The sequence below is a fragment of the Hypomesus transpacificus genome, chromosome 20 (assembly GCF_021917145.1).
Source record: "Hypomesus transpacificus isolate Combined female chromosome 20, fHypTra1, whole genome shotgun sequence".
In the NCBI taxonomy this organism is placed as follows: Eukaryota; Metazoa; Chordata; class Actinopteri; order Osmeriformes; family Osmeridae; genus Hypomesus; species Hypomesus transpacificus.
Window position 1 is genome coordinate 3,325,257 of NC_061079.1, and position 27,384 is coordinate 3,352,640.

At 45.7% G+C, this 27,384-nt stretch overlaps 1 protein-coding gene across 4 annotated transcripts in view; it reads left to right on the plus strand.

The window, feature by feature from the left end:
- The window catches only part of LOC124482625 (bifunctional heparan sulfate N-deacetylase/N-sulfotransferase 1-like), a 33,917-nt gene extending 9,377 nt beyond the window's left edge, over nucleotides 1-24,540 (plus strand). For 2 of the 4 annotated variants that reach the window (XM_047043053.1, XM_047043054.1), the window contains exons 3-17: nucleotides 6,165-6,320; nucleotides 13,201-14,268; nucleotides 14,532-15,032; nucleotides 15,376-15,463; nucleotides 15,624-15,778; nucleotides 16,013-16,198; nucleotides 18,726-18,854; nucleotides 20,394-20,576; nucleotides 20,860-20,956; nucleotides 21,138-21,261; nucleotides 21,373-21,547; nucleotides 21,816-21,986; nucleotides 22,157-22,266; nucleotides 23,263-23,365; nucleotides 23,493-24,540. In XM_047043053.1, the coding sequence (XP_046899009.1) occupies nucleotides 13,705-14,268; nucleotides 14,532-15,032; nucleotides 15,376-15,463; nucleotides 15,624-15,778; nucleotides 16,013-16,198; nucleotides 18,726-18,854; nucleotides 20,394-20,576; nucleotides 20,860-20,956; nucleotides 21,138-21,261; nucleotides 21,373-21,547; nucleotides 21,816-21,986; nucleotides 22,157-22,266; nucleotides 23,263-23,365; nucleotides 23,493-23,612 (2,706 nt within the window). In that variant the 5' untranslated portion in view covers nucleotides 6,165-6,320; nucleotides 13,201-13,704 and the 3' untranslated portion in view covers nucleotides 23,613-24,540. The remainder of the gene's footprint in view (nucleotides 1-6,164; nucleotides 6,321-13,200; nucleotides 14,269-14,531; nucleotides 15,033-15,375; nucleotides 15,464-15,623; nucleotides 15,779-16,012; nucleotides 16,199-18,725; nucleotides 18,855-20,393; nucleotides 20,577-20,859; nucleotides 20,957-21,137; nucleotides 21,262-21,372; nucleotides 21,548-21,815; nucleotides 21,987-22,156; nucleotides 22,267-23,262; nucleotides 23,366-23,492) is intronic. The other 2 variants (XM_047043055.1, XM_047043051.1) reach the window with 2 other exon arrangements.
- Nucleotides 24,541-27,384: the final 2,844 nt, after the last annotated feature.

Sequence of the window (27,384 nt, forward strand, 5' to 3'; positions counted from 1 at the left end):
CTCGAAGATCTGTTTCCACCAGTGGCTGTCTGACAACCCAGTCCAGATTGACTTGATCAGAACCATCTGGACCCCCATTTGGACCCTTATCTAGCCCCGCCATCTCCTCCCCAGTCCCCCTGTCTGGCCCCCCGTCTGGCCCTCCATTTGGACCAGGGTGGGTTGCAGAGCCTCGGCTGTTCCTGACAGATGGACAGCGTTAGAGAAAACAAGTGTGTTTTTTCACACATCTTGTGTCTCTCTGGTGTGATTAAGGCAGCATGTTGTTTGTGTTGACACTGGCCATGTTGGAGCAAGTTGTTTACAAAGACTAGGCTACAGGCAGGCAGGCCAGACAACAAAGCAGCCAAGACAACACATGGTCCTTTAGACCAGACCTGGGCATTGTACGGCTCACGGGCTACAACCGGCCCACGGGCTACAACCGGCCCACGGGCTGTCCCAATCTGGCCCGCATGAGGTAATTTTTTTTTTTTTAAAGGGGTCATTGATTGCAGAACCAAATTTACCTTGTCACAGTTGAATAACGACAGATCAGTGGGTAAAATGGACATGCAGCGAACCCCAAAGTCCATTGACACCTCTTTCCTATGCAAATCTCACAATTAAAACATGTATCTGTAAAACGGTAGGTTTTGAAAAAGTCACCGAACTGCTCCACCTTTTTTGGCTCCTGTCTGTACCTTTGTCACACTCCAAAATTTGCTGCGCACTGCTCTTGGTACTTCCACGGAATTACAAAGAAGAACGTTTTTCAAGGATATTGAACGGTCGTAAATGCAGTGCGCCGGCCTGTACAGGGAAGGGGGAAGGGGAAGGGGTAAGGGGGAGTATTGGGATTCGGCCTAAAGCACGACCAGCCCTGAACCTAGACCAGTCCAGACCATCGTACCCAGGACAGTTATATGGGCCTAATGGCCTTGGTGCTGCTGCGGGGTCTGATGTTAATCTGCATATTATCCGGTAATCCCCTCTGTGTTGCTTGGGATGGACACAGTCCTTTATCCAAAGCTTCTGTAGCTGCACTATCTTCAACAGCAGGCCATGTTGGCTGCAGGTCAGTTTGGCTGCAAGTCAGTTTGGCTGCAGGTCTGTTGAGCTGCAGGTTAGTTTAGTCTCTTTTTTTCTACAGCCTCTGTAGCTGCAGGTAGTACATTGTGCCAGGGGTTTGAATTAGCATCTGTAATCACACATGGATCTCACTACTAAATCCTCATACATACACACACACACGCATATACACACACACACATATACACCACATATATACCATGGCTTCTCCTACCACTGCTATGCTGACGACACGCAGCTGTACCGTTTTTTTCCCCCGACTGATCCGGGGATCTCAGCTAGGATCGAGGCATGCCTCACAGACATCTCCGCCTGGATGACCAAGCACCACTTCCAGCTGAACCTCGCCAAAACAGAACTCCTCATCATCCCGGCCAAACCCTCCATCTACCGCCATCTCTCAATTACCCTGGGATCAGCGACGGTGACCCCTTCATCCTTTGCCAGGAACCTCGGGGTGACCATGGATGACGAGCTCTCCCTCACAGCCCACATTGCTGCGGTCTCCCGGTCTTGTAGATTCACCCTTTACGACATCCGTAAGATCAGGAGATACCTATCTGAGCATTCCACCCAGCTGCTAGTCCAAGCACTTGTCCTCTCCAAGTTGGACTACTGCTGCTCGCCGGTCTCCCAGCATGCGCAACCCGCCCTCTGCAGAAGATTCAGAATGCGGCAGCTCGTCTGGTCTTCAATCTACCCAGACGCTCCCATGTTACCCCGCTCCTCATCTCCCTCCACTGGCTTCCCATCACGGCCCGTATTAGATTCAAGACTCTGTTACTGACCTTCCGAGCGGTGAACGCGACTGCACCCGACTACATCAAGTCTCTCCTCCAGCCTTACACCCCCACCCGCCACCCACAGTCTTTTTCCGACAACCGTCTGGTGGTCCCACCGCTTAAGAGCACCCGGTCCCAACACAAGCTCTTCTCCTGTCTGGCCCCCCAATGGTGGAATCAACTCCCCACCTCCATCAGGGACACTGACTGTCTCCCCACCTTCAAGAAAAGGCTACAGAGTAGCAGAGTACAACGACACTTAGGAATGATTGGCTGGACCTGATGTTAGTTTCCCCCAGGATTACAATGACTTATTGAGAGACTTGTTGCCCTTGTTGGTTCGTTGTAACTGTTTTTAAATTATTGTACTAACTGTAAAATGTATTATTGATGCTTGCTTGCCTTTTCGACATGTACATTCTTGCACTTTTGAGGTTCTTGCTGTTTAACTTTGTAACTTGTCTAACTACATTCTCTTATTGTTCTTCCCTTTGGGACTTATTTGGTTTCACAATGTATGCTTCATGTTTGGCTACCTGCAATGTTTGGGGCTATCTCATTGTTATGATCAGTGACCAATGCACTTTTGTCAAACTCTCTCTTGGAAGTCGCCTTGGATAAAAGAGTCTGTTAAATGCATAAATGTAAACGGAAATGTACACATGCACACACACACACACAGTACTCCACTCTTTTCATACATCTCACCTTTCCTCATATACACACACATATACACACACACACACACACACACACACACTCACACACACAGTACTCCACCCCTGTTCACCCTGTATTAACATGCTTACTCTTAAAGGGTGTGACTGGGGATGGATATAGCTCAGAACATTGGCAATGAGTATAGCTCAGTGCATATGAGGGGAGCTCTCTAACTCCACCCAGACCAGGAGAGCCCTCTAACTCCACCCAGGCCAGGGCCACGGGTCACATGGTTTGCTCTGGTACACTACAATGTGGTAGACTTCTGTACAGCCTTCCTTTCATCTCTTGTTCTACTTTATTTTGCCATCCATCCCTGGAACACAGTGCTTGAGTTCACAGTGAACTATCACATCACATCCTCTTCGCATGTGATGTCATATGAGAAGAGGATCACTTGAGGTGATACTTCACTGATACTTCTTTTCCATCAACATGCAACTGGTTCTGTTCCGGTTCCCCAATTTTGAACTGTTAGGAGCAGTTCTATCAACAATTAATTGGTTAGAACCCCAAAAACTGGTTCCTAGCCGGAACCAAAACATAGCAGGTAATAAAATTACAAAGACGGCCATCGTAATCTTTGATCAGTTCTGTTCAAAACTGGTGGAATAGATACAAGAAGCCTGAACGGATGGATGTGTGTGCATATCTGTGTTTGTGTGTGCGTGCGTGTGCTGAGAAGTGCTGACGGAGAAGGACTGTGTTCATCTGAATTACTAAGTGGTTGCCTTTGTACCTTTCCTGTTTTCTCTGCCTCAGAGAGATAGATAGAGAGTGATAGAGAGATGGAGATGGAAATAAAGGTAGATGGAGAGAGGGAGATGGCTCTAGAGATGGAAAGAAAGATGGAGATTGAGAGAGACTTAAAGTGATGAAGAGACATTTCGTTAGCATACAGTGCCCTCCAAAAGTATTGGAACAGTGAGGCGAATTCCTTTATTTTTGCTGTAGACTGAAAACATTTGGGCTTGACATCAAATAATGAACGTGAGACCAGAGATCAACGTTTCAGCTTTTATTTCCAGGTATTTACATCAGGATCTGATGCACAACTAAGAAAATATCACATTTTGTTTGAATCCACCCATTTGTCATGTGATCAAAAGTATTGGAACAGATATACTTAAAACATATTTAAGTGAATAAGACTTAAGATTTAGTTGCAAATCCTTTGCTTTCAATAACTGCAGCAAGTCTGTGACCCATTGACGTCACCAAACTTTTGCATTCTTCCTTTTTGATGCTTTCCCAGGCTTTCACTGCAGCCTCTTTCAGTTGTTGTTTGTTTTGTGGGGTTCCTCCCTTCAGTCTCCTCTTAAGCAGGTAAAATGCATGCTCTATAGGGTTTAAGTCTGGAGATTGACTTGGCCAGTCTAATACCTTCCATTTCTTGCCCCTGATGAACTCCTTTGTTGTTTTGGCAGTGTGTTTTGGGTCGTTATCTTGCTGCATGATGAAGGCTCTGCCAATCAGTTTGGTTGCATCTTTCCTTAAATTGGCAGACAAAATGTTTCTGTAGACTTCCGAGTTCATTTTGCTGCTGCCATCATGTGTTACATCCTCAATGAAGATTAATGAGCCCGTCCCAGAAGAAGCCATGCAAGCCCAAGCCATGACATTACCTCCACCGTGTTTCACAGATGAGCTTGTGTGTTTGGGATCATGAGCAGTTCCTTTCTTTCTCCAAACTTTAGCCTTTCCATCACTTTGGTAAAAGTTAATCTTTGTCTCATCAGTCCATAAAACTTTGTCCCAGAATTTTTGAGGTTCATCTCTGTACTTTTTGGCAAATTCCAGCCTGGCCTTCCTATTCTTCTTGCTAATGAGTGGTTTGCATCTTCTGGTGTAGCCCTTGTACTTTTGTTCATGAAGTCTTCTGCGAACAGTAGATAGTGATACCTTCACTCCTGCCATCTGGAGGTTGTTGCTGATCTCACTAACAGTTGTTTTAGGGTCTTTCTTTACAGCTCTCACAATGTTTCTGTCATCAACTGCTGATGTTTTCCTTGGTCTACCTGTTCGACGTCTGTTACTTAGTACACCAGTAGTTTTCTTCTTCTTCAGGACATTCCAAATGGTTGTACTGGCTATGGCCAATGTTTCTGCAATGGCTCTGATTGATTTTCCATCTTCTCTAAGACTCACAATTGCTTGTTTTTCACCCAAAGACAGCGCTCTGGTTTTCATGTTGTTTTCACCTCTGAATACAGTCTGCATAGACAAAACCTATCTTACCCAATCTGAACCTGAGTGTAGACATTCAGTGGTATTTATTGATTGAATAATGTATGTAATAGGACACACCTGGGCAACAAAACACACCTGTCAGTCACATGTTCCAATACTTTTGCTCACGTGACAAATGGGTGGGTTCGAACAAAAAGGTGATATTTTCTCATTTGTGCTTCAGATCCTGATGTAAATACCTGGAAATAAAAGCTGAAACGTTGATCTCTGGTTTCACATTCATCGTTTGATGTCAAGCCCAAATGTTTTCAGTCTACAGCAAAAATAAAGGAATTGGCCTCACTGTTCCAATACTTTTGGAGGGCAATGTATCTGTTAGTGGATAGGTACTTGTGATGGTACTTCACAGTGGTCAGCCTAGCATCCTTGTTGCGTCTGTACTAGAGACATGTGAGCTAGCAAAGGTGTTATTTTTTAGCATGTTAGCTGGTGATTGTGTTACTATTAGCCTCTTAGAGCGTTAGCCAGTGATGCAGTTTTTATTGACCGGTCAACTGGCGATGGTGTTAACCCCTTTGCACGTTAGCTGGTGATGGTGTTATAATCAGCCTGTTATCAGCCTAATGGTGTGCTATCTGTCATCCCCTCTGAGAGAATGTAGGAACAGGGGACTTCCCGAGGTGAGAAGTAGAGTGCTGGAGGGCTTGATTTTGTCACCGGTCTAAATGTGTGTGTCTGTGTGTTTCGCAGGCACATTTATCTCCAGTATCCAGGCTCCCCCTTCGGGGGACTAATGCCTTAGTGAGGGCCACAAGAGGCCGGTAATGGAGCTGTGATAACCTGTCCTCCCTAACCCTCTCTGGAGTGAGGGTGGGTGGGGGGGTGTACGGGGAGGAGCAGGGGAAAGCTCATGGAGCTAGGTGAGGGGGGATGGGCTGTGGAGCAGGGGGAGTGGCCATATAGCAGGAGGAGGGGCCATGGGGAAGGGGGGGGGAGTTATGGAGTATGTGTGTCCTGGAAGTTACACTGGCCTGTGAGATTCTGCCTCAGAACATTAGAACATACTTGTTCTGGCTGAGGACTTGCGGCCCTCTGTCTGTCTCTGACTCTTTGTCAAGCCACAAATCGTTACATCATCTAAAGACAAAGACACATACAAGTCCCAGAGCTGTGTGGCTGAGACCAGTTAGTTTGTGTGTGCTCGTGCTCCAGCCCCATGGAAGATGTGGAGCGTTCTCCACACTTTTTCATTAATCAGATTTTCAATTATCAATTATCAGTCTGCTCTGTGATGAAGTCTATTTCTCTCTCTCTCTCTCACACACTCACACACTTCCCTGATTTATTCGATTTGTTTCCACTGAAGAATTTAGCTTTTGACAGTATGTTTTGTATCTTTAGGCAGACCTGGGATCAGTTCCTAAAGGGAAGGCTGAGCCACATGAAGTGCCCCTCCTGGTCCTGAAAACTGGGCTGGAGTGATATCTTACCTCTGGTCCTGGAGAGGAGACCATACACTTGCCTCTGGACCAGGGCCAGACACAACACCATACAGAGGTGAGGAGGGCCATGTGTATGAAGTAGTGAAGAGGGGCTTGTTTGTTTTTGTGTGTGTGGAGTAGAGGAGGGTTAGTATTCACTGAGACCATCAATTCTGAACAATGATCACTTAAAAAAATTGACATTATTTCAAGGAACTCCTCAAACGATACTCCCAAGGTGTACACAATGAAACAAGTTCAACAGACCCAGGATATATCTTCGCTAGCTGGCTTCACTAATCATAACAACCAGAATTGTGCATGTGTAGCGTATTGATGGTGGTTATCAACTCATTAACTCAACCCAGGCTTTCCCAATCTAGTTAGGAGCACAGTCACAGAAAAGTGGCAGTATTTGCATCATATGACCATTTTCAAACACGGACAAGTCTACCAGAGAAGCATATGTTACAGAATATTAACTATACTATTTTAGGCAAACTATAATATTAAACAGATATGAAGAATTAAAAACTAAAATTCAAGCTAAAAGCAACACAGATTGCAGCTGCCAAAGGCAGGAAGGAAAGCTGGCAAATAATTTGCAGACAGTTTGGTTGCGTAAATTAATAGGCTTATCAGTATCACCACCTCATCATTAAGGCGCAATTTGTTCTGATGATCATTACAATTGTGTGTGCATAATTAAATGAATTTGCTGCTTTGATGTATGCCTTACTTTTTCAACCGCTACCCCAGCTGTATTAAACGGTCTTGGGAGCAAATAAACAACACCAATTTTAACATAATTCAGGTGTCATACCGGCAACATACGGCTTAAGAAACTGACAAAGATGAGCCATTCCCTCTGCAGAGAGTCTATACCTTTCATATAGATACTCATCAGGGAAAGCCAATGGTTTTCAGTGCTCAGTGTCTAAAAACCCTTGCCTTCCAAAGAGACTCTCACTATTTGTGCACCGAGGTACAGGGGCTCATGTAGTATTGGTGATTCCATTTTCCAAGACAATATTGATTGGTCAGTAGGCGATGCTTTGATACGTGTCGATCTGTTATGTCAAACATGACTCACTGTCCGGAGCAGGTTAGTTGTGCAGCGTAAGTTGCCATGGTGAACGTACCACCATCGTGACACTGAAACCCAGGGTTAAACCTAAAGTTACTTCGCTAACCCCAAATCCTGCTTCATTGTATAGGCAAAAGGATGTCAAAGAAAGACCCTTTTACCACACACACAAAGACACACACTTTTTACACCCCCATCACATTCCAGTGGAAGTTTGGCGGCAGAGTGATGAACTAACATAAATAATTAAAAGAAATTGGCAGAATTTAATAATTAATGTTCCGTTCAAACATGTTGTTCTAAAACTGGTTGTTCCCATCCTTGATTGTGATTGGCTATATCGCGTTCCATGCAGTTGTAAAATCCAGCAAAACCTTACAGGTTGTCCTCATGACATTTTTTAACATTCCATATTACTGCGCATCGAATATTTCAAATAAAAAAAGACGGCAAAGGTGTCCAACGATTTATGTAGGAACTATACTTTCTTGTGGCGGAAGAATGACGGTTTATTATAAACTATTTTGTTTCAAATAGTTTTTATTTAGGAAACCATATCAAATATTTTTAGTAACAATTTTAGAAAAGCAATAAGCCCTGCAAGTCCGTGTTTTGCGCTGATTTTAGAACAGGTAAGGGGGTTTTCGGCACTTCACTTCGCGTCGTGCCTAACAACTTCCCTTACCTGTTCTAAAATCAGCGCAAAACACGGCCTCCTGGAGCTTATTGCTTGATGATGGAACACTGGCAGGAACGTGTGTTTGTGTGTGTCTGTGTGTTTGTATTGGTATCCCTGAAGCTGAAACAGAAAGGATCAATGACCAGGACATTGGGAGATATCCTCCTTTTTAATTGGATATCCCTGACTTTGATGTATCTGTGAGAGGGCCAATCGTATCGGTTTCCCTTACAATCCAATAGAGTCCAATTATAATGTACATGCTTGCACCCCCCCACACAGAACACACTTGTGCACACACACACACTCTGGGACACAAACACTCGGACACACATTGGGAGACAGGTTGATGTATCACTTGGCCTCTCCTTGCTTTGTTTTCTGTCTCTCTTTTCCTCCTCTTTCTCTTCCCCTTTCACTATTATTCAGGTAGGGGTAATATTGAAGGCAGGAAACACACACTTGCACACAGACACACACAAAGTGAGTCTTATCTTCTCTAATGAGGGATGGTTGTGCGGTTATTTGTCTCCTGTTCAGGGTTGAGGAATGGACACCTTCTTCTACAATGAATTGTACCAACACATACACATTGTCACCAGAAAACACATACATACACATTCACACGCAGAGTGCTACCAGTAAACACGCATACATACACATACACACAGTGTCACCAGTAAACAACTCTTTTCTCTCTGGCTGGTCCAGCATAGTTACAGAACGCAGACACACATATACATCCACAATCACTCTGCACACACACACATTCACATTTAAAGAAACTTCCTACAGCTGTAACAAGGTTATCCGTATCAGCTGCTGTTCGTTCACCATTGCTGGCTGGCCCTAATTAAGATAAATGTGTGTGTGTGTACGGGGGCCAGCAGGGACCAAAATAGATAGAGGGTCAGGCTCTCAACTGAATTTCAGAGCAACGACATTGGTTGGAGGCCAAGCAGCTTCCTGGAAACATCCCATCGCTCATTTGTGCTTCTTAACACACACACACACTCACACTGCATCTCGATACAGACATACATACTCTCGTGGTCACACTAGGGCTCTGGCGAGGGATAATTGTGTTAGCTTTAAGGACAGATAGCCTCTGGGTAGGGCTAAACAGACTAAAACCTTGTTGGAAGGTTAGCTAGCAAAAGCCTTCTAGGCCTTCTATTGTGTTTGGGTGAAATTTGACCCAATTTGAAGTTTAGATGCATGAAAGACACCTAAAATTCTTTCTGATCAAAACAAGGCTTCATTAATGCGTCCATGGTGGTCTACTGAATACAATCAAATACAATTTGATCAGTTTTGTCTTTTTTTCAAATACCTATAAAAGCATCTGTGGAATTGTGGGTCAAATTTGACCCGGTAGTAATTATGGGTGGTTTAAGCAGGGAAATAAAACAGTAAAAAATTTCAAAATAATCATAAATAACTAAAAGGTCAACAACTCATAAATACTATGAAAAAAACCTACTATAATAGTATAGTATAGTATAGTATAGTATAGTATAGTATAGTAGTATATTGTGTTAAAGTATTCAAATTATGTTTCATGCCACTGAATCGCATCGACTTGAATTCAATTGGAGCATGCATCGAATACTATGACCCCACACACACACCCGTCCCACTCTCTTTTACTCACATCCACCCCCCCCCCCCACATCTCTCTGTCCCCCCAGCTGTGTAGCAGTATATAGGCTTGTGCTTTCTCACACTTTATTTCTAACATCTCACCGCAGCGCGTGCACACACTTACACACACAAAAACATACAATTTCATTTCTCATATTGAACACTTTGGCTGTTATTGTTTTGGGCACCCTTTCATTCTCATAGATGTGACAAATGTTTTTTTCAATTGGGGAGTGATAACATAATTTTTTATAAGACCTTCTTTGAGGTCTTACCCACATCCCATTCTGAAGCAGCATATGAGTAAAGCCTAGTTTAGGCATGGCACTCGGGCAGCGTGCTTCATTACACTCATTAACTACACCTGTGTTAGCCTGCTTCAAGCCCATTGGCCCACGTCCGATAAGGCGACCTTATAAGGCCGCACGGATACTCTTGCACTCATTCCCGGTTGTTGTATTATTGTGCTGCTGCCACCATCCCCATCTCCCTGTGTTGTCTGTATGTTAGTATCCATCAGGTGAGATTATTTCTCTATTTGCTCCCTGCCTCAAAGTCTGTATGTTGCTCGCTAATGCTAGAGGCAGGGAGTGCTTCACCTAGATACATCCACTCTGCCAAAGTCAAACCAATTTCCATGTCTATGGTTATCTATTAATGCTGAAATCTAATATGTGTCTTGACTGAACTGCAGTTGTCAACTTGAGCAATGGATATCTCACAGCCTATAGAAAGATCATCATTGACATGACCAACATGGAGGGAAGACCAGTGTTTGTGAATAGTCAGAGGGAGATTGACACATTGCCATTGCCACATGCCATTTCAATGCTTACCTGGTGTACCTTCCTGGGGTATACAAATCAAACCCAGGCCACTTCTTTTTTGGGAATGACATTGTTTATCATTACCCTCTTCTCATGGCCTTATAAATCAATTGCCTGTTCTGTACATCATAACCAAATAAAATGGATAAATTGTGCCTTTTTTGTACATAAAACGTGCACATTGTAATATCAATATAGTCTAAGGTACTTACAAATTTCAAAGTAATATGTTTAATTATGGATGGCTAAAATGTCACTTGGCAGATAAAACATTTTATTGGCCGATATTTTTTGCTTTAATTCAGTGCTTGTCAATGTATTCAAACACAGGTCAAATTTGAGCCGCAAACACCAAGGGTGTAAACACTTTGAACACAATAGGAGGGCTAGAACAGTTAGCTAGTTCAAACCTTCTTGAACGGAGCTACCCCATACCTTGTAGAACAGATAGCTAGCTTGGACATTCTAGAATGGTAAGCTAGCTGAAACCTTTTAAAACAGTTAGCTAGGTAGCCTATGTCAACACATAATGTTGGTTGTGTGTTAGCCCCCTCCCCGTCTATTGTTGGGTGTGAAGGTTTTCCCCCCGAGATCAATGCAGGAGACTGCACTTCTGCTTTCCAAGTAATTGCTTAAAGTCTCATAGGAATGCTTGGGTGTGTGTGTGCATGCACACGCATGTTTCTTTTTTTGCCTAAAAGCCCAATAAAGGGAATAACACCATGCTGGAGAGAGGCAGAGATAAAGAGAGGGAGAGCATGTGAAGTCTTACCAGCATTTATAGACAGTCAGGACACACACACACCCACTGTGTTTCCTTATGTCCATTAATTTTCTGACATAATCAGGACACCCCTGAGCAGGGGTGGTAATCCCTCTCGCTCACACACACACAAACACACACACACACCTTGCTAATACACGCACACGTCTGTCTGTACCATGTGCACCCACATGCCTTTTGGGGGGATTATGCCACAGGGGGCTGGTCAGTGGGGTAATCAACGTCCCTGTGGAGCAGGAGATTACACACACAACTTTCTGTCTGTGTCACACACGCACACACATTTGTCTGTACCACACAAATACACACGTCTGTCTGTACCACACACACACACAATCACATATTTTTCACTCAAACACACACAGACCACACAGAGATGTCTGTCTGTGTCTTTCACTGCCTGTCTGGTTAGTTCATCTGTTCTGTCCGACGAGGATTACGGTGTTAGTATTATGACCCCTGACCTTTGACCTGTCCCTGCTGGCTGGGCCTGACCCCTCAGAAGGCCGGTCACCCTGCCTGACACTGGTTAGAACTTCCTGCTTCCTGTCTAGGATCAATATATGGACGAGACAAATCTGTTGATAATCCATAAGACTTTGCATATTTTGCTCTCGTAAATTGCTAACTATATAAATACTACAAATCTGTACTATTTGTATTTTTTGTACTATTTGTATTTATTATAAATCCCCGTAGTATTAGTTTAGTAGGTACTTTGTACTTTTAGTATAGTTAGACCACGTATTTAAGTTTTAAGATTCTTATGTCTATTGTATGCACCTTCCTGCCAAAGTAAATTCCTTCCTTTCATGGCGATTAAAACCCATTCTGATGTTGACATGGAAAACTACAGGGGGCCAGCTTTGGCTAATTGAATGCATCATGGTGGTGAATAAAGATATTTTCCTAACAGATTGTGTGATAAATTGGTTTTACGTCATTTGCATATTAAGTTTGTTTCACGCAGCAACAGTTAGCTACTGTTAGCTATTAGCTAATTTAGGGTTCTGTTGCTATAGGAGATGAGTTACCGCCAGTCCCATGAAATCCTAACCGACGTGTCATTTATGATAATTCAGTCTCTGACCTGGTAGAAGTTTCTTCCTGTGTTGTGTTTTCATGTGTGCAACAGGGTTTTCTTCCGAACTATAGATTCTAATCTCTGTTTTACGCCTCTGTGATGTCAACGGTCATGCAATGTGTCTTGATATCAGCCGGTGCGAGGAGTCCTGATGCCCCCCCCCCCTAGTTTGAAGGGCCGGTGTATTCTGATGTGGATATAGAGTATCAACAGGATGACTAGGCAGAAGGAACATACCAACCCCCCTTTAATGCTGCTAACAGCAGAGGCCTACTCCCCCTTTAAAGCTTCTGAGCGCTAACGGAATATCTCACAATGGACCAGACAGGTACTAGGCTAGGAGCTTAAGTGCATGTGTGTGCACTGTAAGGTAAAGAGAGTTTGGGTGTGTTCTTTGACCTTGTTCAACTTCAAAACTTCTCTCCCTCTCTCTCCCCTCCCTTCCTTCCCCCCTGCCTTCCTCTGTCCTCTTCTCCTCTACCCTCCCTCCAAGCCCCTGGCTGATCCTGCAGGTCTGACACGCTGGATCATGTTGACTCTATAGCAGAGGCCCTACACACACACATCACACACAAAGTGATCCTAGATGCTTTTGTAGCTGAATACAAAGCTTAAGGTGTGGTCCTGTTGAAGCTGCCTGACTGCTGCTAGAATGCAACCTTCCTGGCTGTACGTTGGGTCTCTCTGCTGGTCTCACTCCGGTATCCTGACTGGTCACTCTTCTGGCATCCTTTCTAATCTGTCTGCTGGTCTCTCTAGTCTCTTTGGTGTTTCCTAACTAGTCTCACTGCTGGTCTATTAAGTCTACAGATGTATCTTAACAAGTGTATCTTCTGGTCTTTCTTCTCTAGGTCTGTTCTGACCCTCTGGTGATGACCAATCAGAGGAGAGCCCTAGCAGACCACCTAACAAACCCACAGGAAACTACAGCTAACAGAAGCCCCTTCTGCCCCGCCCCCAGACCTGCACAGCCGACCAGGACTGTGGACACACCCTAAAAAGGAGAACGTCGGTTGTGGTCAGGTTCAGGGGGGTGGGGTGGGCAGGGCAGGGGGCAGGAGCCGGAGGTTGAGGTCAAGGGTCACGGCTGAGAGAGAGCCCCCTCCTCCTCCCCCTCCCCCCAGCCACACACCCCTCCACCCCCCTTTACTGATGCTGCTTCCAGCTCCACTCACTTCCTCCTCTTGGTCACACCATGGTCACATGACAGGAAGTGATGCACGCTGGAGCCCTATTTTTACTTCCTGTTTTCACAACAAGTCTCTTTTGATCAACCTACACACCTGGAGGACACCTAAACTCACCTGCAACTGAGGTGTGTGTGTGCGTGCGGGTGTTTGCGAGGCGCGGCGACCATGCTGGCTTGCGGCCGCGTGCGCCGGCTGTTCCGTCAGCTGACCCTCCAGACCAGCCTGCTCCTCCTCTTCCTCTTCTGCATGGTCAGCGTGCTGGTCTCCGCCTACTTTTTGTACGCCGCCCGGGGAGGGCTGGAGCCGGCGGGGGGGGTGGAGGATGGCGGTGCGGGGGAAGGCAGGGGCACCCCAGGCTGGGAGGGTGAGGATAGAGGAGGAGGGGCTGCTGCCACCCCCACCGCGCCGCCATCCTCCTCGCTGGGACGCCCGGTTCGCCCCTCTGACTCCGCCCGGACCGAGGCCGTGGTCCTGGTGTTTGTGGAGAGCCAGTACTCCCAGCTGGGACAGGACATCGTGGCCATCCTGGAATCCGGAAGGTTCCGTTACCGGACGGAGATCGCCCCTGGTAAGGGGGACATGCCCACGTTAACGGACGGGGAACGGGGGAGGTTCACACTGGTCGTTTACGAGAACATTCTCAAGTACGTGAACCTGGATGCCTGGAATCGAGAGCTGTTGGACAAGTACTGTGTGGAGTACGGAGTGGGGATCATAGGGTTCTTCAAGGTATGACACACACACACAAGCCTACACACACTCACACACACAGTAAGGTCATCCATCTGTCGTAAATGTAATAAATGTTAAATAAAATTGATCTACACTCAATCCCCCCCCTCCTTCTTCTCAATCCATTTCTCCCTCTTCCTCTTCTCCCCCCCTCTTCTTTTCCCCTCTCCCCTCTCCTCCTCTTCTACCTTTCTCCTCTCCTCCCTCACCCCTCCCTCCTCCTCCCTCAACCCTCACCCTCCCTCCCTCCCACCCTCCAGGCCAATGAGAACAGCCTGCCGAGCGCCCAGCTGAAGGGCTTCCCCCTCTTCCTCCACTCCAACCTGGCGCTGCGCGACTGCTCCGTCAACCCGCGCTCCCCGCTCCTCCTCATCACGCGGGGGGGCCAGACCCAGCGGGGGCCCCTCCCTGGTGACGACTGGACCGTCTTCCAGTCCAACCATTCCACCTACGAGCCCGTGCTGCTCGCCCGGTCCCGTGACCCCGTCCGCGACCCCCCCCCGGCCCCGCCTCTGGCCTCCGGGGTGGGGGCCCCCCTGCACGCGTCCGTGGTCCAGGACCTGGGTCTCCACGACGGCATCCAGAGGGTTCTGTTCGGGAACAACCTGAACTTCTGGCTGCACAAGCTGGTGTTTGTGGATGCGCTGGCGTTCCTCACGGGCAAGAGGCTGGCTCTGGCGCTGGAGCGCCACCTGCTGGTGGACATAGACGACATCTTCGTGGGCAAGGAGGGCACGCGCATGAAGGTGGACGACGTCAAGGTGGGAGTGTGTGTGGGGGGGAGGGGGGGGGGTAGAGGTGTTTGTGTGTAGGTCTGTGTGTGTGTGTGTGTGGGGGGGGGGGGTGTGTGTGTAGCGGTGTGTGTGTAAGTGTTTGTGGAGGGGTGTAGCGGTGTGTAGGTGTGTGTTTCCTTATTCTTTCCTCTTTTGTTCTCCTCTCCTGAGTAAGACAGATGCTGACTAGTTTATCTGTGAAGGTAATGTTGTTGTGATTGTCATCTTTGTCACTGAACGCCCCTCTCTAGAACGACAAGTGTTCTAGTGTGCAGCCGGTGTGTGCGTGTGTAGACTCATTTTTCTCTCTCCCCCCCCCCCCCCCCCCCAGGCTCTCCTAGAGACCCAGCAGGAGTTGAGAGCTTTCGTTCCCGACTTCACCTTCAACCTGGGATTTTCCGGAAAGTTTTTCCATGCCGGTGAGCACTGCACGCACATACACACTAACATGCACACTAACATGCACAGACAGGGATCAATATACATGTAACACTTAATAAGCCCTAGCACTTATCTTAAGCTTGTCTAAATGTGTGTGTGTGTGTATCCTTGTGTGTGTGTGTATCCGTATGTGTCCAGGTACGGAGGAGGAGGACCAGGGAGATGACCTCCTGCTGTCTTATGGGAAACACTTCTGGTGGTTCCCTCACATGTGGAGTCACATGCAGCCTCACCTCTTCCACAACCACACTGTGCTGGCCGAGCAGATGCTGCTCAACAAGAAGTTTGCTGTGGTGAGGCTGGGGCTGGGTGAGGCTGGATAGGGGTGAGGATGAGGGTAGGGTTAAGGATGAGGCTAGAGGTAGGTTGGGGGTGGGAGTGAGGCTTGGTTTCTCTCTGTGTTTGGTTTGGTGTGTCCTTTCTCTCTCTCTCCCTCTCTCTCCCTCTCTCTCTCTCTCTCTCTCTCTCTCTCTCTCGCTCCTTCTCTCTCTCTCTTCCCCTACTGACTCTCCCCCCCTCCTCTCCAGGAGCATGGTATCCCAACCACCATGGGCTATGCCGTGGCCCCCCACCACTCGGGGGTGTACCCGGTGCACCTGCAGCTATACGAGGCCTGGAGGAGAGTGTGGGGCATCAGAGTGACCAGCACGGAGGAATACCCCCACCTCAAACCTGCTCGCCACCGACGAGGCTTCATACACAGGGACATCAGCGTAAGACACGCACACAGACACACACATACAGAGACACACACAGAGAGACACGCACAGAGACACACACACACAAAGACACACATAGAGACACAGAGACACACACATACAGAGACACACACAGAGACACACACAGAGACGCACACAGAGTAGTAAGTAAGTAAGTAAAGTTTATTTGTATAGCACCTCTCGCAGATCACACAAAGTATCACAAAATCACAAAGTACTTCACAACAAAATGCAATATAACACTATAAATAAAGAATACAGGAACATTTTAAATAGAAATAGAAACATGACAGACAAACCATAAAAACCCCTCAACTAATTAAAAGCCTGCTTGAATAACAAAGTCTTTAGTTGCTTTTTAAAAGCTTCGACAGAAGTCGCACACCGTAGAAAGGGAGGCATTCCACAACCTAGGGGCGACTGCTCGGAATGATCGATCCCGTCTAGTTTTAAAATGAGTACAGGGAACCAGTAAAACCTTCTGACCCAATTACCTCAAATTACGAGTGGGGGTATGAAGCTATATTAAATCAGAAAAGTAGGGAGGAACTTCTCCATGCAGGGCTCTGAAAGTGAGGACCAGGATTTTAAATATAATTCTGTACTGGACTGGTAACCAGTGAAGTGATGCTAAAACAGGTGTAATGTGTGCTCTTTTGTTAATGTGCGTTAAAAGCCTTGCAGCAGAGTTCTGAATGGCCTGGAGACGGTCAAGCTCCTTCTTGTTCAAACAAGTAAAAAGATTATTACAATAATCTAAACGAGAAGAAATAAAAGCATGAATAATTATCTCCAATTCACCCTTTGTCACTACTGTTCTTAATTTTGAAATATTCCTCAGTTGGAAAAAACAGTTTCTAACTAATTGTTTAGAGTGACGCCCCAGGGACATAGCTGAAAGCAAAAAGTTGTCCCCAAACCACGTTTGATACTAGTCAAGCAATCGATTAAAGACGACAGTTTATAGAACCTAGTTTCCTTCAACGAGCAGTACAATTGAATATCATCCGCATACAGATGGTAAGATATGTCGCCAAATTCACTAATAATCAGTTCTAGAGGAAATATATACAAGAGGAACAGAATAGGTCCAAAGACAGAACCCTGAGGTACCCCACATGACAATTCTGCAGTTTCAGACATGATCTGATTCACATAGACACTGAAACTTCTACCAGAAAGGTAGGATGAAAAACATTTTAAAACTGATACAGACATCCCTACCAGATCACAAAGTCGGTTGGTCATAATATTATGATCAAGTAGGACATCCATAGGACAAGATGAGGGTATCAATGTATGTAACAGAGAGGTGATATAATGTAATGTCACAGGTTTAAAAAGGAACCAAGAATGAGCGGGACACAAGTTACAGGCAGAGATCAGAGAAAGTGATGGTGAGATGTTCGCCCTAATATCTTTGATCTTATTTACAAAGAAGTGGAGGAAATCGTTAGAGTCCACATTAGATGACACCGTTTCTTGAGGGCCAGAAGGAGAGACGATAGTATTAATGGTGTCAAATGAGATTCTGGGATTGTGCTTTTTTGAGGATTTAAACTGAGAAAAGAAGCAAGTTCTCGCATGACTCAGCATCTCGTTTAAGGTGACCCTAAGTTCTTTTAGGTAAAGCCTATGTACCTCGAGTTTAGAAGATCGCCAAAGACGTTCAACTTTCCTACAATTTCTCCTAAAACTCTGGATTGCTTCATCAATCCAAGGCCAGGTTTGTTTTATGGAAGACTATACTTGATTTAGCTGGTGCTACTGTATCTAAAATTGCCAAACATTGACTGTTAGAAAACTGGATAAACACATCAGCATCACTGCATTCCATCAGGGAACGTGGGTCGAACAGGGCGGAGGACCTCTCAATAGCAACGAGATGAATAATCCGCCTTTGAGCCATAACTCTCAGAGGCGGAGGATCTAGAGGGAAGTTAATGTCAAAGAACACACATGCAGAGACACACAGAAAAACACACATGTGCAGAGATGCAGACACACACACAGGAGGACGTGCACACGTGCTCAAGGACACAGACCCACACACACCTGTATTTATTTATATTCTGTCTGCTACAGCAGTGTGAGGTTGTCACTGCGATGGTATTTCCGATCATAACACCTACTTGTAAAATATTCCCCTGGAGCTCTGCTCCCTCTCTCTCTCTTTCTCTATCTCTCTATCTCTATCTATCTTATCTACTGTATATATATATACTGTATATATCTATTCTCTACTACTGTACACATCTATCTTCTGTTTTTATGTACTGTATGTATCTAATATTCTCTATCGTATATATCCTCTCTCTTTGTCTATCCTCCGCTCTCTATATCACTCTCTCATTCTCCCTATCTCTCTACCCCCCCCCCCCCCTTCTCTCTTTCCTTCTGTCTGACCATCTTTTGACCTTTACTTTCCTGTGTTTACAAGTAATAACCCCTTATTTTATGTGTGTGCGCATTCGTGATTGTGTGTGCGTTGGTGTGTGTGTGTGTGTGTGTGTGTGCGCAGGTGCTGCCCAGGCAGACGTGTGGTCTGTTCACACACACCATTTTCCAGAGTGAGTACCCCGGAGGCCCTCAAGAGCTGGACAAGCTCATCAACGGAGGAGAGCTGTTCCTCACAGTGCTGCTCAACCCTGTAAGCACACACACAGGCACGCACGCCATGCACACATATACACACACGCCACACACATACATACATATATATACACACACACACCACACATACACCACACGGATATACACACACACACACACAACCATTCAAAATTTGGGGTCACTTTGAAATGTCCTTGTTTTCCATGAAAACATTCATGATGTGAGTTCCAAAAGGAATAGGAAATATAGTCAAGACATTGACTAGGTTATAAATGATGATTTATAAATTGAAATAATAATTGGGTCCTTCAAACTTTGCTTTAGTCAAAGAATCCTCCATTTGCAGCAGTTACAGCCTTGCAGACCTTTGGCATTCTAGTTGTCAATTTGTTGAGGTAATATGAAGAGATTTCACCCCCAATCTCCTGAAGCACCCCCTACAAGTTGGATTGGCTTGATGGGCACTTCTTGCGTACAATACGGTCAAGCTGCTCCCACAACAGCTCAATGGGGTTGATATCTGGTGACTGCGCTTGCTACTCCATTATAGACAGTATACCAGCTGACTGCTTCTTCCCTAAGTAGTTTGGAGCAGTTCTTTGGTTCATTGTCCTGTTGTAAAGGTCAAACGCCGTCCACAGGGGATGGCATGGCGTTGCAAAATGTAGCTATACCCTTTCTTCATCAAGATCCCTTTTACCCTGTACAAATCTCTCACTTTACCACCACCAAAGCACACCCAGACTATCACATTGCCTCCACCATGCTTTACCGACTGCATCAAGCAATCTTCCTGAATCTTAGAAGGCCAGCATCCCCGGAGTCTCCTCTTCACTGTAGACGTTGAGACGTTTTGCGGATACTATTTACCGACACTGCCAGTTGTGAGGCGTCTGTTTTTTAAACTAGACACTCTAATGTACTTCTCCTCTTGCTCAGTTGTGCACCGGGGCCTCCTACTCCTCTTTCTAATCTGGTTAGAGCCAGTTTGCGCTGATCTGTGAAGGCAGTAGTACACAGCTTGTACGAGATCTTCAGTTTCTTGGCAGTAGAATAGCCTACATTTCTCAGAACAAGAATAGACTGACGAGTTTCAGAAGAAAGTTTTTTTGTTTCTGGCAATTTTTTGCCTGTAATCAAACCCCCAAATGCTGATGATCCATATACTCAACTAGTCTGAAGAAGGCCCGTTTCTATTTTTTCTTTAATCAGCACAGCAGTTTCCAGCTCTACTAACATAATTCCAAGGCTTTTCTAATGATTAATTATCCTTTTAAATTGGATTAGATAACACAAAGTGTAATTGGAACACAGGAGTGATGGTTGCTGATAATGGTCCTACACACAATAAAGCTCACCATACACACTCATACACTTAAGCACACATATGCACAGACACAACCACATACATACATAGATACACACATGCTCAAACCATCACTCACACAAACGTCTGTTCCTCCTTGTGTTTCTTAACCCTGTAAACACACACACACACTCTCACAGATGCACAAGCGCACCTACAAAACACACCTGGCCCCAGTGACGGAGGTGTGATCCTCTCTCTGTACTCCAGATCAGCATCTTCATGACACACCTGAGTAACTATGGGAACGACCGTCTGGGGCTGTACACCTTTAAGAAGCTGGTGGCATTCACCCAGACCTGGACACACTTGCGACTACAGACCCTGGCTCCTGTCCAGCTGGCACACAAATATTTCAGCATCTTCCCCCAGGACAAGGATCCCATCTGGCAGGTGTGTGCGGAGGGGTGTTAGGGTGGGAGATGAAGGTGTTAATGTGAGTGAAGGTGTGTGTGTGGGGGGGGGTGTGTGAGGTTCTGTTTGGTAAGGGTGTGTGTGGGGAGGGCGGGGGGGGATGTGAGTGTGTGTGTGTATATTAAACGTTTGTGTGTGGGAGGAGAGGAGGAGGTTATGATGGAAGAAGTAGAGGGATCCGAGTGAAAGAAGTTGAGGGATAGAGAGATAGAAGAACCGGCTACTCCTGTCTGGTAGGTCACCACTTCCTGTTTTGCTACAGGACCCCTGTGAGGACAAAAGGCACAAGGACATCTGGTCCAAGGAAAAGACCTGTGACCGCTTTCCCAAGCTACTTATTATTGGTCCACAGAAGACGGGTGAGAGACAACTGGCCTATCAGCTCTCACTAGCTACAGGAAATGGCCTGGGAGTTTGCTTGACTAACCTGTTGTGTGTGTTTCCGTGCGTGTACAAATGTGTCTGTGTGTGTGTACCTGTGTGTGTGTGTGTGTGTGTGTGTGTGTGTGTGTGTGTGTGTGTACCTGTTTGTGTGTGCAGGCACCACAGCCCTGTACCTGTTCCTAGGCATGCACCCGGACCTCACCAGTAACTACCCCAGCAAAGAGACCTTTGAAGAGATCCAGTTCTTCAGCGGACACAACTACCAGCGAGGCATCGACTGGTGGGTGCACCTCCCCTGACCCACTTGTCCTAACTCTGACCCCTGACCCCACCTCTCTCCCAACCCTGACGCCACTACCCTCTCCTGACCCTGTGTGTGGTGTCTGTCCAGGTACATGGAGTACTTCCCGCTGCCCTCCAACACCAGCTCAGACTACTACTATGAGAAGAGCGCCAACTACTTTGACTCTGAGGTGGCAGCGAGCCGGGCTGCAGCCCTCCTGCCCAAGGCCAAGATCATCACCATCCTCATCAACCCTGCCGACCGTGCTTACTCTTGGTACCAGGTACACATGACCAAGCGCATTTACAGTACATGACGACATTATTTTATTTGTTATTGTTATTATTGTTTTAGCATATATGTGCACAGGAGAACAAGATAACCTCGACTCTGTGAATGTGTTCTCTAATCTCCCATGACGCTGTGTTGTATAGTATGCTAGGTTGTGTAGGATGCTGTGTTGTTTTGTGTGTTGGGTTGTAGTATGCTACATTGTTGTATTAGTATCCTATCTACATAGTATAATAATATGAGCCCCCCTCCCCCTCCAGCACCAACGAGCCCATGATGACCCTGTTGCCCTGAAACACACCTTCGATGATGTCATCACCGCGGGACGCGATGCCCCCATCAAGCTGCGTGTGCTGCAGAGTCGCTGTCTGGTGCCGGGCTGGTATGCCACACACCTGGGCCGCTGGCTCAGCCACTACCACTCCAGCCAGGTAACTACTTCATTACCACACCACTACCACTCCACTACCCCAAGGTTCCCCTTAGCCACCATGCTAACATGCTAGCCTGTGTGTGTTCCTGCTAGTGACCATGTAATATGCTAGCCTGTATGTGTTCCTGCTAGTAGACCATGCTAACATGCTAGCCTGTGTTTTCCCAGATCCTGGTTTTGGATGGGCAGGTTCTAAGGTCGGAGCCAGCTGCTGTGATGGACAAGATCCAGAAGTTTCTGGGTCTGACCAACACACTCAACTACCACAAGATCCTGGCGTGAGTCTCCACAGATTTTTTTACATCACTATTTAACTTCATGACGATGTCACTGTACATGACAACATAACTTTACATCAAAAATGTAACTTTACAGGACAATGCAACTGTACACGACAACACAACTTTACAGTACAATTAGAACTGGGTTTCTGCACCGATTTCCCCATTCGATTCCAATTCACTTTTCTGTTCACGTAATTTGATATTATTGATTAATACAGATATGACAATTTCAGTTTTTAGAAAATTGGATACCATTTGTGGCTAGATTACTTTCTATGTGGCTAGTGTGCATCCCCTTGGTCTGTGAAACGTGAGACACGAGCGTCCAAGCATCACTAATGTGGTGTTTAGTGATGGTTAACATATGAATCCATTTCCCTAAAGGGTCACACCAGCTGTCACGCGTTAAGGCAAGTCTCTCTCCAGACTTGAGAGAAGGTGTGATGCTGTCTTTAACATCAGCATTTAACTTTGGGAATGCCACTTTCCTCAAATGTTTAAGTGTACAACATAACTTGGTTCCAATGCATTTATAAGGATTCAGAAGCCAACATTTTTTTAATGCTCTGAAAATTTTAAAGGAAAGCAACCAAGTAGGAAATCAGACATGGTTTTGGATTTTTTTTGTTACCGCAATATTTCACTTCCAGGTTACACAGCTTACACATGGCTTGTTTTTGTCAAGGTTGTCTTTATCTGCGGGATTCGAGGCACATTACAAATAATGTTAAGCTAATCATTTTCACGCATCCCTGAAAGGAAAAGCCTTGGTTAAAAGATCAATCTTGGGATTGCTCTAACTTATGTTAGATCGTTCGAATGAAGATTGCGATTAATTGTAAGATCTATATTTGTACCTAGTCCTAATTACATCACAACTGCGCATCACAATGTAATTTAAGATTAAATAAAGATATTAAGATAGGATCATATTTGAATTTGGCTTAAACTAAACCAGGTTTTTATCTTGTTTGTGTGGTGTGTGTCCAGTTTCGACCCTAAGAAGGGGTTTTGGTGTCAGCTGATGGATGGGGGGAAGACTAAGTGTCTGGGGAAGAGTAAGGGTCGCAGGTACCCCGACATGGACGCAGATGTAAGTTACACTCTCATGCACACACACACACACATGCTTACACACTCATGGGCAGACACACACACACCTGCGCGCAGACACACGCATACTCACGCATACTCACACCCCCTCCCTCCTCCCCCTGCAGTCGCGCTCCTTCCTGAGGGATCACTACAGAGACCACAACATAGAGCTGTCCAAGCTGCTCTACAAGATGGGACAGCCACTTCCTGTTTGGCTGAGGGAGGAACTGCTGCACAGCAGGTAGCCCAGGCAGGGTGGAGGGCGGCGGGGGGGCCCCAAGACACCCTGAACCAGGGCGGGGGGACACTAGGAAACCCCCAGCCTCGCCCCTCCTCTCCAGGGACCAGACAGAGGTGAGGGCAGATTTGTGGACTGAGGGATCACTGCTGCCAGAGAGCCTCTGCTGCTGCCCGCAACATGGTCTGTGGGAGGGGGGGGGGGGGGTCTCTCTCTGCATCGTGTGAAGGAGAGAGGAATTCATATCTCTGTGCCAGTTATGAGGACACATTAGCCAAACGTGGAGGTACCAGAGGGTAATGTCTCATCTGAAACATCTTAGCTGTTGGATGACCTTGATTGACTCTCGCTCTGCTGGATGTAACTCATCAACTTTGAAAGCCCACGTGGCCTGGGTTCTGGTTCTGGGATGACCATGCATTGTTTACTGATCTTTGAGGCTCACAATGGCCCTGTGCTCCTGTTCCTCCTCTTCCTTTACCTGGAGACACCGGGGAAGCTCTCCCACTCTTTAGTTACCATGGCTAATGCGGGCCACAACTCAGAGGCCTAGATCAGTGTTCATGTTACATCAGAGTTAGCGTTTGCATTAGAGATAACGTTAGCATCAAAGTTAGCGTTAGCATCACAGTTAGCACTAGCTTCAGCATTGGCACCAGAGTTAGCATCAGAGTTACCGTTAGCGGCTGATATGCTCTGTGGAGAACAGGAGTGGTTATAATGTACTGGCTAGAGGGGCAAGCGGGCTTTATCTGAGCCAGTGGAATGTTCTAGGTGCTTGGTGATGCTTGCTACTGCCTTAATGATGTATCCATACCAGTCCCTCCTCCTATGAGCCTCTGTGACAGCTGCCTGCTATGGAGACAAACTGGACAAACACACACACAATAGACACACATTATGTATATTTTTGGGATGCAACATGCATGATTACACAGCCTTAAAGGTGATGACAGCAACTTGGAGGACGCACCTTCATTACCATCACCATCATCATCATCATCCCTGAATCAGTCATGCTGGTTCTGATTCTGTCCTGTTGTCAAAGGGGAGACGTCATAGTAACATCACGACTGTTGCTCCCCTTACCAGGGAGGGATGGAGTGTGAGAGAAAGAAGGATTGGGTGACAGAGAAAGAGGAGAGAGAGAGAGAGAAAGCTATCCGAATGACACTGCAGACTCAAAAACAAGGATTGTGAACATACTTCAACTGGAATGTCAATATGAACTCTGGAATAAGGAGATGACCCTTCATATCCACCTCAGTTCTGGAATATTCTCTGAGAGAGAGAGCACTTTACATTTCTCATCTTTTATTTGTCGAGGCCGGACGATGCTTTTGTATTGACACTGTTTTCCATATCTCTTGTTTTTGTTGCTATGGATACAGGACCCCCACGTCCACATGTAAAGGATGTGGTAATAGCTCATGTTCAATCAATAGGGGCCCTACTCTGCCGGTGTACCGTAAAACCCAGAATACTGCACCATTCTGCTGGTGTACCTACTGGGGAAAAACAACAGATATAAATAAGTATATTGCCATATGATTACTTTCACAGAAACAATGCGAGACATTTTACAACTAATGTTTCTGGCTATTTTTAGGGTGTTATTACATGTACAATACGTCAAATTGTGTGTGTAATACCTCACATATCGTCACACTGGTTCTTGAGCGACACCCTCTGCTCCAGCAACATAGGGCCCCTTGTTCAACCAGAAGCACAATATTTATTTCACCACTAGGGGCACTGTCCCCCTAGACTGCTCAGACCAGTCTTACCAGAAATGGGCTTGGTAAAGGCCAGGGGTGCCGGGGGCAATGTGGGGGGTGGGGGGGGGGGGGGGGGGGGGGGGGGGGGGGTACAGTCTCCAAATAAGCTGTATGGTAAAAGGTACAAGGTCACACACACAGAGGCATGCAAGCATGAACATATTCTTAACATGCTGGCTAGTCTGTCCTGGGAGTCTTAACAGACCAGGTCTTCAGCATTACCAGCTCCCGTTGAGCAATGCAATATTCTTCCCATAAACACCCACACACGTAATAGCAACCAAGCCCCATGTTCCTTCCTCATCACCACACACACACGCACACATACTAACACCCTAGCCTCTTCCACCTTCCTTGTCAACTCCCCCAAACACACACACCCACTGCCAATGCCGTGCTGTTGGATGCAGTCTGATATGATTAGTAGTGACTCTCATCGATTCATGTTATATATTAATCACCATCATCCAAACTGTACAATCAATCTATTGTTGTTAATGCCTTTTTTATTGTTGGTAGCTAATATTTTTGTGATTTTAATTTACAAATAAAGAAACCACTGTCTTTTTAATCACTCTCTGTGTAATGTCTCTCTTGCATATATTATGAATCCTTTTTTTTTATCCCCCAGTATACATTGCATGTAGAAAAATACACAGACCCAAATAGCTGGATTTAGCTTGACACTGTGAGAAATGTTAACCATAGCCACACCTGGGGTGGTGGTGGGGGGGGGGGGGGGGGGGGGTTGTTAGTGTTGTCTGGTGTCCCTGAAGACGTATTAGATAGTACCCAATTGCTCTGAAAGTACCAAGTCAATGAAAGGAATAGTTAAGATGAGTTCAAGACAAGTTCAAGACAAAATCGATGTATTTATTAAACATATTTAAGGTGCAGGTGTCTTTAACACTCAAGTTGAGTATCACAGAAGACTGGACAATGAATACAGGAAATCAAGAGAGTATATGGTATCACAATATGGGAGGATACAAAACGATTAACATAGCCTTTTGCAGGAACTCAAAAAGGACACTGTATGCTAGTTATTTTTTGTTTAGGTCTTTAGATAGAGCTCCTAGAAATGCCCTTGTCGCTCCTATTTTCCTCATTCAAAGTTGCATGACATTATACACTTTGGTGAAATTGTGACATCTGACTTACACCAGCGACACAGGCCTTTCCTAGTCACACCTTACAAAGATCCAACTTATGGCTATGCTGGCATATTAAAACAGTAAAATGACAGTTTATCAACGAAACAAGAAACAAAATTGATAGATATATTTATCTCCTGGACATAAAGGGGTTATGTGCTCATGAGCTTAATATTGCAAGGGATAGATCAAACATTGTTTATTATATTGAGAACATTTCAATTAGTATAGAAATAATAAAGTAATAATTATCTTTAATTGTTGTTAACGGATCAATGGTTGAAGGACAGACCTCTTCATCCCCCAGATCAGCATCATGGCTGGTTGTGTGTTCCTCCATCATCACTGGTGTTCTCCTCTGCCGTGTCTGCTGGAAGGGGAATGAGAGACTACACCCTGGAGCACATTTGTATTGTTTTAGATTTTGACCTCCAGTGTTGATAGTTTCTCTAATGTTACATTTTACCATCAAAGTGATTTCTGCTGGCTTTTTTAGGCTACGTCTTATTTTAATTTGAAAGGGTTTCGCTTCTCTGCAATCAAATAACACCACTGTGTAATATGCATTGAATTAAAGAAATACTAAATACGATTATCATGTGGATAGTTCATTTCACTTGCTTGTACCGGGAAGGCTATATATGTTCTTGCTGATCCTGTGGAAACATTTTGCTGAAAGCCTGATTTATCGCTGGCCCTGTGGCATTACATTTAGTCATTTAGCAGACGCTTTTATCTAGAGTGGCTTACAGTAAGTACAAGGACATTCCCCCTGAGGCAAGTAGGGTGAAGTGTCTTGCCCAAGGACACAACATCATTTTGCACGGCCGGGAATCAATCCAGCAAC